We start from the raw sequence: 10,641 nt of genomic DNA, 5'->3' as shown, positions 1-10,641 counted from the left end.
AAATCAATAGGGTTACCCCCTGTGTCCTCTGTCTGACCCAGTCGCACTCTCTGTCCTCTGAAATATCGGGGCCGCGTCAAGTATGAGGTGCAATGCTCATGAACGAGTCGTTGAAGCCAAAACCACCCTTAATGGGCTGTTATGCTGGAGTAGCGGACCTTAACAGTCGCCGATGGCGAGTCACGGTAACATTTTCCCACACCCTGACAAGGGCGGAGTAGAAGGCTGGAGGATAAATGGGGATGAGAAATGGGTAAGGGGAAGTTAGCTGACTGAATAGAAAGAAGACAACAGTTGTACTATAAATGGGAGGTGACTAATTTATGATGATGTGAGCAGGATCACCAGAGGATTGTCAGGGACAGCTCCGAAAGCGGCAAGGTCCCGGTGCGAGGGACTTGATGGGACAGGTGTTGGCTATGCGTAGCGGCGGTCCCGTCGCGGGGTGAGCGTCCCCGACCACTTAGGCTGAAGTGGGAAGTTGAGAAGAAGGCTGCTTCTTCTGTTCCCACCCCAGGCGCTATTATATATATGCGGTCAGGGTCACATGGGAGAAGCCACGTCATCTCCGCACACAGCCGCGTCTCCCCAGGTGTCTCCACGGGAGATCCCAGAGGTGGCTGCTCAGTAGGCAGGAGTGTGTGCGTGGCACGTGCGGCAATCAGGGGAGCGGGGTTAGGTACATAGTGGTACATGGAGAAAAGGGAAATCGACCGTAGAATAGAAATAGAGAGAAAAGGGGAAAGTGAGAAAGGAGGGATGGGGGGTGATAGCGGGGAAAGTGGAGTAGGGCAGTACGGTGCAGGGTGCAGTGTAGGGTCAGGCGGGTGTGCCCTGACAAGGATGCGGTTAGCTCCGAAGGTGGAGTTACATATCTGAAAGATGTTGGGTGACTCCACTAAATGAAATGGGAGGGGGCATGGTTTAGAGGTAAGTCACAAGCTGTCAGGGATCCGTCAGGAGGTTGGAGCAAATCCAGAGGCTCCGAATGTTCCGACTTGGGACTGAGCTTCCGGGATGGGAGTGGCCAAGGGCGAGTGTGCCAAAATCCAGCTGGAGCTGGGACAGTTGGGAAGGAAGGTGACGTTGGAAGTGAGGGTGTAGGGGATGATGAGGTTGTTAGGAAGGTGTAGTGAGGTGGGAGAGTGCGGGGTCAGGATTCCGGGATATGACAGGTGTTGGCATTGCTTTGGTGCCAGTGCTTGTGTGGAGGAAGGTTTGGATGCTCTTGAGTGAGCTGGGCCCTCCACAAGAGAAATAGATTGAGTATAGCGGAACTGGTAAAGAATCCACTGGAGACCACTCACATTAATGAAGTCTCTGACAATGACATCTTTGATGCCATGTCCAAGGGATGGGAACATGGGGACAAGGATTTGGCAGGGGCCCACGATGCTGATGATTCCGGTGATGATAGGGCAGTTGTCTCATGTCAGGAGGGTATGGCATAACCTGTCATTACCCATACTAAAGTCTGGGAACGCGAGGGGATGGGTTATCGCAGTTTCATCTGTATTTTGATCCCCAGAACATTCCAGCCCCATTCATTTGACTTCTGACCTCGTTCCGATGTGCTTCCAGACCATCTAGCCTTCAGCCCAGGTCCTTCCCATTCATTCCTTTATATATCCTGTATGTTACCTTAGTTCTAATATCGAGTTAATCATGACCCCTCTGCTTCATCTCCTGAGCAAGGCAGGTCTGAACGGCGGAAATGTGGGGACTGAGAAACTGGTGGGCACAGCACTCATTTAGAGTTGGTGAGGCCAAAGCACCCAGCCCTTGGGCCTTGCCCCGTTCATCACTGGCACCCTTGGCTTGTTCTGGCCAGCCTCAGACTGGCCTCAGACCACCTCAGAAACCCCCAGTACCACGACCCAGTACCTGAGAGTAATCTCACTAAGCGTTTCTCAGTAAGCTCTTAGACTTTTTCACATATGGAATATCTACCGACCGATAGCAGTGGTCTTCACCAGGGGATTGACTCCCACGGCTCATAGTTTCAAACACTGCCCACAACAGGAATTTCCGATCCAGTAACTGAGTGACTCCTGCAGGAGCTGCAAGTGTCAAACACGGCTGGATCAGATATGTCCTATCTGGACATTACCTGATTTTTCATCTTCCACCTTCCAGAGTCAGACAATTAAACCCAGATCGGAAATTCAAGCCTATTTCAGCTTGGGACTGTCATGTAGTTACGCCCGGATCAGAAATGTCCGATCGGGGCCATGGTCTGAGTTCTTCATCTTTGAGTGACACAGTTGCACCTGGATCAGAAATGTTTGTTATCTGGGTGTTTTTGTGTAGAATGTTGTTGCCCATTTCACTATGCATTGCTTGGTGCATTCTGCTTTGGTACAAACAATAGGAAGAGCAATACAACACATCATAGGGTGGTGCTCCTGTTCGCAAACACAATGACAACATCCCAATAATTTCCACGATTCCAACAGAAAAAGTGAACACCACCCAGCTGGGCATTGCTGATAGTGAGTCTACTGAGTGACGCCCAGATGCAATCCGCCCAGATGCGAAATTTCCGATCCGGGCGTAATGCAACAGAATCACAGCATATCCTGTTCTCATACTAATAAGGAAATTCCTTATTAGGAAAAATATCCCATACATTCCATCCACCTTCTTAACATAGCATACTAACCCCTTTCCACATCAGCCCCTCCGCACTTCCATACGCATTACCCCTGGTGCTCCCTCGAATCATCTCCTCTTGACGTGACGCTGTTCACCACTACCATATGTCCCTTGCACTCAGTCCCAGATCTTCAGTTGAATCCACTTTCCTGAACCTCTCACTTCACGATGAAGAGCCCGATCGGCAGTTGGTCGACCTCGACAATCCTTATCCAAACCTTGTTGAAGAGGATACACTCTCTCAACAACACATCCACCAAGCACTCATCACAAGTGCATTGCATCCAGCATCGGATCAGTACCACCAAAAATTCCACCGCCTGCCTCGAACCCCATTGAGACTCCGCTACCTGAAAACATTGTATGATACAGGGAATCCTTTTGGATTTCTAAAGGTCATCGCTGGAAAGAAAGTGCAGATTGATGCAGATGAGTTCATCACACCCGCAACATCGACAGAGTATGCAATACGGGTTCCTCTTCATTGTCTCGATTTCCGCCTCCTTGTTCCTTTTGTTGGCGGCTTTGGAACATTTCTCCCCCTGGACCCAGAGGCTTGGTCCTGGACATTCACACTGGACCTGGGCCATCCTCAACGTACATTTAACAATGCACGAGGATTTCTTGGTTTTGACCCCACCGGTTCGATGTTATACATCGGGATGACTCCTTCAGGGAACTCTGTGTTCCTTGGGATGGCACCCCAAGCTTTCTTCAATAAAGACTTTGTGCCAGCTGGACATGCATCGAAGGAAGGATGGAATCAGACTTGCATGTCGACACGTCTGTATCGGATGCTGGTGTCATTCTTCTGCTATGGGATGAATGCACTTGTAGAACGGGCATTCCCCCTGGTGGACTCTTATGGGATCAATCTTGAGGGTCGAGCGAATTGGGAGGATGTGAATCCTGACCTGTGCGTATGGGATTGTGATTGTTGGTAAAATTTGACTTATGGCTGCTGTGCAGGTTGACGAATCAGAAGTTTGACCTCCGGCTTAGGGATATGCTGAAGCTGGAGAGTGTGTTCACGACTGAATTTGAGGAATTTCGGGACAATTCTCCTCAAGAGTGGAAGAGAAATGAGATCTGGCGGACATGTCGACCAATATTTGTGTCGATGAAATATGGGCAAAACCTGCCAATAAACATTTCGTCCGAGGAGGCCTTTGAGCTGACGGCATCCCATTGGAATGATGAGCTGGACTATACACGGGTACAGTTTTTCTCATTTGCATTAGCCACAGAAATCAGGTGCGTTCAAGTTTGAAGGGTTCATGTTGGTGACTGATTGGAGACGTATAACAGTGCAACTAAAGTGGAGGAGTGGGAGCCTATCCCAACTGGAGACATCACCAGGTTGTATGATGAGATCTATACTGGAGATGGGATGCAAGTGTTTGACGCCGAGGCAGTGCCATATGAAGAGGAGGGACGAGAAGTAGAGTTTTTCGACAAAGAAGGCAACAAGATTGCTCGTCGAAACCCCATCCATGCACCTGGGCAAAACAATGGTGCAATGCTAGTCAAACTTGACACCGCAAGCCACATGTTTGTTGCATCATCTTCCCATCTCGATGATTCTGAGGATGAGGACGAAGAAACGTTTGATACAACGTTTGGGATGGAGGCAACAGGAGGGAGACGAGGAGGGAGGCATCCTCCAGTGCATGCAGAACATTCTTCGGTGCAGCTGCGAACGTACCCACTTGCATACCTGGGTAGCCTTGGGCAAGTCCAGTCCAACATGATTCTGCCACAGTTTCAGAAGATCATCCATGAGATCGTCGACATCATCGACGAAGCATCGGTCTCAACGACACTTGATGGCAGCGACGATGATCCATTTAGTGAACACATGGAGTCAGTGCCACGATCAACGACACAATCAATCCAAGGAGTGTTCTTACAAATGTACCAATCATCGTTCCACCGTGCAGCACCTCGAGCAGGAGGTGGAGAGGTGGATCATGGATGGATCACCGCAGCAGCAGCTGGGACATGCAATGGTGACCCAAAACAATCCACTCGTGTTCAGCGGCATCAAGATCGATGCAGTTCCATGCTCCCCTTTGACCATTGGAGGAGCCGGATGGATAGACGAGACACGCCAACGAATCTTCGGTGTGAACAATACTATATTTTAGATTTGTCACACCTCCCATCGAGGGTACGAACTGGAAGGTGAGTGATGGATCGATTCTGAATCATGGGTGTGGATGATGAGATCGTGTGTGTTTGTTAGATGGATACTTGGCGAGATTATTACACGATTGCTGCATGGATGGCGTCACCCAGACGTGGTGAACACAGTCAAGGAAAACTGTGTGATCGTTCAGCCTGGGGTGAGTGGATATGAGAAGGACGCCCGGATCGGAATTTTCTAATCCGGGCGTAATGATGTCGATCTGTTCGCTGATGTATGGATGGATTTGGGCCAGATATTCCCAAAGATATATCAGTGGACGATGCATGGATTCACCCATCTGCTGCGACAATATTGGATGCATGTCGAATCGCTGATAGCAAAGAAGGAAGCCATTGACCCTTACCATCTGGAGGTGATTGCTAGTTTGGAACGAGCAATCGCATTTGGGCACAGTGGGAGTGGCAAGGTGCTTAGCACATCTCTCATGGACCCACTGTGGCTGTCTCTCGGGTTAGGGACAACAGGGTTCCCAAGCTTGAATCTGGACATCATCCGATTCGAGCCACATGCAGCAAATGGGTTGGTACCTCTGACCATATTCAGCGAAGGATGGCCATGGACCCAAAGACAGTCTGTCGCTGGACCTGCGTTTGCATCGAAACGTTCATGGATCTTTAACTATGGGCGGCCTAATTGGGAGGTGAGTCGAATCATCATTATATCATTATGGGATGATGTAACCATAGGTCATAGATGTACTGGTTGGACTTGTACATCCGTTTCATCAAAGATACATATCGTGAAGGATCATCGGATAAATCACTGCAGGAGCAGGTTCATTCGATGCTCGTGAAACTCATCGTGGATGCATTGGTGGAGGATGCAGTGGCGAACGTGGTCCAGGGGGTTCGCAAGCAGCTTCGAGAGTTCATGAGGGATTCAACACTGAGTGAAGTAGAGCTGTCATTCCAGAAGGAGCGGAGTGCCTCAGTCAAGAAACTCAAGCAACTCGATAACCCTCTTGGAACAATCGATGGACGAAGGGTACTGCGGAAGTGTTTGTGGGAGAATGCCTCAGACATGGAGTCTCAGCTGACACTTCCAAACGAGACAACAATGAATGGCCAACAATTTGTCAATGAGGCATACGACATTGCCTTGAAGCGACCAAGGACACCATGGGGGGGTCCATTCTTTCATGATGGCAAAGCCGCACCAATATGGCACAAAGTCATTCAAGAATATTCAAGGTCTTCAAGGAAGACAGCAGCAGAGATCAAGAGCCGTCTCTGTGATCGAGTCCATCATGAGCTCGTGGTCAAGGGGCAAGTGGCTGCACTGCCATGGAAGGCAAATGCCCAGCAACGTTATCCACGGTGGAATGGATGGGTTCGATTCACAGTGGGGAAAGAGTCTGGAATGCCAGGAGGACGTCGGGGCGGGAAAGGAGTCATGACCATGGAAGAAGAGATGGATGCAGCAGCAGCAAAAGCCGTGGCTCAAGAGGATGATGAGAATGAGAATGTGGAGTGGGCGATGAAAGACTTCGACCTCAGTGAGCTGCCACGAGTGTTGAACAGAGCACAATTGCCGAGCGATTTTGGATTTGGTCCAAAGGATGTGGAGCCAACATCAAACGAAATGGTTGCATGGATGAAAGAGTCATATGATGGAAAGTCTCCTGCACACAGGATGGCACTGTTTGGGGCAATCATCCTGTCACGAATGGCGCCATGTCACTCAGTGGACATCCAAGGGACATCGTCACGGCAGGGAGGGAGTGACTTAACAAGATGGGGATCTCAGCTGGGGTGGAAGGATAACGCTGGCACTACTCAGGGGAACAAGGGGCGACTGGACAAAACAACAATGTTTACATGTTGGCTCTTGTTCATTGGCATGCACCTTGACAAGACCAGTCCATGGTACACCGTGCACAATGGGAGAATGAACAAGACGTTCAAGGCGAAAATGGGTAAGGAGGTGTATCAGAATGGCTGGAGAGATATGTAGCTGAATGATTTATGATGTAGGCGCAAAAGGAGTACTTGGGACAGTGGTCACACGGATTGGCCTTATGGAGCCATTGACACAGAAGGGGTTCTTTGGAGGAGTCCTGGGAACGGACTATCGTGCATACAAAACAAGACAGATGGAAGGGGTGTACAAGCGATTCACAGAGCAGCTTTTAGGAGGAGGAGCATATGCACTGTATGGTGCGATCTCCATGTTGGTTGGAGAGGAGATGGCATCACAATTGTGCAAAGAGCACAAGATCCATAGCCCATTGGGGCTACCTGGAAGCATGCCACGACGGAGTGCATCAAACACATCGATTCGAACTGTGTCTGAACGAGACACCAGCGACTCAGATGTGGAAGGACAGGCACCAAAACGACAGCGGAGATGAACAGAACACATGGAGGGGAAACGAAGATTACAGATAGAGAATGAGTATAGATGGAAGATGGCGTAAATTCATGATGTAAGGATAATACTAGTTGCTATACACACAAACCTAGTCTCGATATGAAGAACTAATATCATCAAGTGATGTGAAATCAGGGTAAAAAGGAAAAGATATCACCTTAGTCTTGGGTGTTGAGGGGGCATCGACTTTGCTGAACTCATATGTGGTCCAAAGACGTTGAAGGAAATCACAGAAATGCCTCTGTTCTCTATCCACACCTTCTTGGCGGAAGATTTGCTTCAGGGTGATCGACTCAGGAATGGAATGATAGAGACGATTTCCAACATGGCTGAGGTCATGCTTCAGATTAGCTGTGGTAAATAAAGGGGCTTCACCAACTGGTGGGAGTTGAACTCCCAAAGAGGATTAGGGACATGCCAGCCAGTTGGTCATCTGCTGCTTCAGGGAAGATATCTTTGAGCCGACTGATGACCTTTCCAGCAGTTCTACACCCAACCATTGACTTCTCATCAAGGATAATCAACTTAATGTCCTTCCACCTGGCTTGAAGACATGCTTTCCCAGAATTTGTTAACCCCACCCACTTCTTGGCACCAATTCCCAAAGCATAATGGATTGTCCAGCCCCTAATTCCAAAGCTGCCACACCTGTGGGTGCAAGATGCACAACAGGGGATCCAAGGATGCCATTGTCAGAAGACGGACTGAAGACAGATGGGTGTCTGTCTGAGTCAGGGTTGGAGGTGTTGTGTTAGACACTGGTCCGGGGTCGGCACCGAAGGTCGCCAATGCGGGCCGCTATTGGCCGCGATGGCCACGATGCCTTGAACAAGGCCCGAGGGTAGGGCATTTGGCCTCAGCAACTCTAAAGGGAGTGCTGTGCCCCCTAGCTGTCTCTTGGCCCTCATTTCAGACTCACTGGGGTTGCCTTGTTGGGGTCAGGACTTTAGGGGTCGTGGTCACATCGATATTAGAGCTAAGGTACAATAAGGTATCATACAGGATATATATAGGAGGAAGAAATGAATGGAAGCGGACCCAGGCCGGAGGCCGAAGGGTCTGGAAGCAAACAAGAATAAGGAGCGGGGTTGGCCGCATAACAGCCGGCAATGACCGAGGGTCAAAACAAACAATAACAGATAAATAAAGGAAAGAGCATAGGGCCGCAATAGCGGCGATGGTATTGTAGTGGCGCTGGACTTGGAGTTGGGCCGGAGTCGGGCGCGGGGATGATAGCGGCCCTGTAGGGGCCAAGTGGGTGGGGTAGGGGAGTCGTGCTGGGCACGGTGCTGGAGGTGGACTCAGGGTGGGGAGGTTGGTGCAGCAGTGGGGGAGTCAGCCAAGCCTAGGGGAGCCTAGGGGCAAGCAGGGAAGTGAGCAGGGAGTCCTCAGGGAGGATAGGGCTGAGGTCGGGGCTCGCGCTCACGCTCGCATGGCAGTAACGGGCTCGGGCGGCATCGGGACGGGCCGGGAATGGGCTGGAATGCACGGCCATGACATGTTGGCCGAAGTCTGTTGGAGTGTGCACACACGGATATGTGGGCGGAAATATGCGGCACATCTGGAAGCACTGTTCAAGGTTAGCAGAGTGGGATCGTGGCCTCAGCAACTCAAGTGGAGTGCTGTGCCCTGAGCTTGATGTTTTGGGGAGATCCTGTATTTACAGATCAACACTTACAGTGGACTTCAAATGAGACTTGCAGGCGGAGCAGGCCTATAGGAGGAGCATGGACCCCACGATGTCGGGGCACGCCCCAACATGCCCCACCTGACCCCTGCTCTGCACTGCACCTTCTTCCTTTCCTTTTTCTTTCTTCCTTCTTTCCTTCTTCTTTCTTTCTCTCTCTCTCTTACATGGACCACCTTTCCCACTGTCCAATGTATCACCAGGGCACACACCCATTTCCCCTCCTGTATCTTACCATCCTTATATCGCCATCACCGCTGCCGTGATCACCTTGTGCCTACAACGGACCCTCTTGGGATCTCCCGCAGAGACACCTGGAGAGTGTCAGAGACCAGACTTGAGACGAAAGAATGTCTCCGTAACGGAGGGCTTCGGCCTCAGCGACTTCTGCCAGGAGCGCTGTGCCTAGTGACACGTCCGTGCCCTAACTTACTGACTGGCAATTAGAACCTAGGGGGGGAACTCTAGTTGATTTTTCTACTGGGGCGTAACCTATGTACAAGTGGGATATATATATGGTTACAGTGGAGACGGTTCCGCAATTGGCGGAGCCGAACGGAGCGGAGCTAACGGGGTTTAACCATTAGCCGACTGAATATTACCGACGAGTCGGTTCACGGGGTTAGCGGAAAGGCAGGCGATAACCCAGAAACGGAAAGGAGGGATAAGCCCGAAGGTGGACTCTGCAGGGCAGGCGAGTGTATTGCTCAGCGGAGGCAGGGGTGCGCTAGCGGACGTCGGAGCTGTCCGGAAGTCTTCGGGGCTCCGTACTTAGGGAGGCGTAGGTAATAAATTGGAATGGGGGGGTGGTGACCATCGAGGGGTACCGAGAGGATTGCGGAATAACGGGGGCTCCGAGGTTAGTGAGGGAGGAGCGGAGTTGGAACGGAGGAATCGGAGGGACCGGAAGTCGATGGCCGGGGATGGATATGACAGAGAGCCATGGCTGTGTGCAAGGGTGACATGGTGCACCCCTCGTGATCGACCCCGCATGTATATAATAACAGCTGGAGTGGGAACCGAAGAAGTAGCCTTCTTCTCACATTCCCACTTCAGACTAAGTGGTCAGGGATGCTCACCCCACGATGGGACTGCCACTACACATAGCCACTATTCGTCCCACTGAGTCCCGCACGCCAGGACCTTGCCGCTTTCGGAGCTGTCCCTGACACAGTGAAGACCATGTGATGGGGTCACATGGGTGGAAAACTCGAGCAAGGGCTCGAGAACAGCCAAAAACCCCTGACAGGGAGGCAAGACAAAAACACACCTCAGGGTAATTGAAAGAAAGTACCATGAAGGTTGGCCCAATCCTAGTCCAGAAGGACTAGAACTTCCAAATGTACCACATCTGGAAGGACTCCATGAAAAGCCCTGAGTTCAAATCAGGGAGTGGAGAGAGAGAGAAATTTGAAACTGTAATGGTGCCAGCGCCATTAGAAATGCCTCCCTTGAGGGAGGTGAACCATCAAATCCTGTTAAAGGATCTGAACAAGAAATTTCGGGAAAACACCCTGAGATGTCCTGCAGCACTGCAGGAAGCACTAGCGACCAAAATAGATTGCTATGTAAAAGCAGGATGGTGGTATCCCACGAGCAGTGAGCAAGCATGCCCGCTACTATGCATCCACAAAGCAGATGAATCTTTGTGCATGGTAATCGATGCAAGAAATTGATATTCAAAGACAATTCTCGACGTCACACCAATGCCAGACATGCG

At 50.6% G+C, this 10,641-nt stretch overlaps 1 protein-coding gene across 1 annotated transcript; it reads left to right on the top strand.

Annotated features, from left to right (window-relative positions):
- Positions 1-2,759: 2,759 nt before the first annotated feature.
- On the top strand, positions 2,760-7,214 carry EI90DRAFT_3129643 (uncharacterized protein; the record flags this gene model as incomplete). The annotated part of the gene is made up of 7 exons (XM_039064222.1): positions 2,760-3,571; positions 3,625-3,909; positions 3,964-4,839; positions 4,901-5,000; positions 5,097-5,504; positions 5,558-6,779; positions 6,838-7,214. 7 exons carry the CDS (start codon positions 2,760-2,762, stop codon positions 7,212-7,214), a joined length of 4,080 nt encoding a protein of 1,359 aa, XP_038911729.1.
- Between the last annotated feature and the right edge of the window lie 3,427 nt (positions 7,215-10,641).

The sequence above is a fragment of the Cantharellus anzutake genome (genome assembly GCF_015039405.1).
Source record: "Cantharellus anzutake strain C23 chromosome Unknown EI90scaffold_59, whole genome shotgun sequence".
In the NCBI taxonomy this organism is placed as follows: domain Eukaryota; kingdom Fungi; phylum Basidiomycota; class Agaricomycetes; order Cantharellales; family Hydnaceae; genus Cantharellus; species Cantharellus anzutake.
The sequence above is the reverse complement of the archived record's forward strand: the minus strand, read 5'-3'. Positions and strand labels throughout refer to the sequence as shown.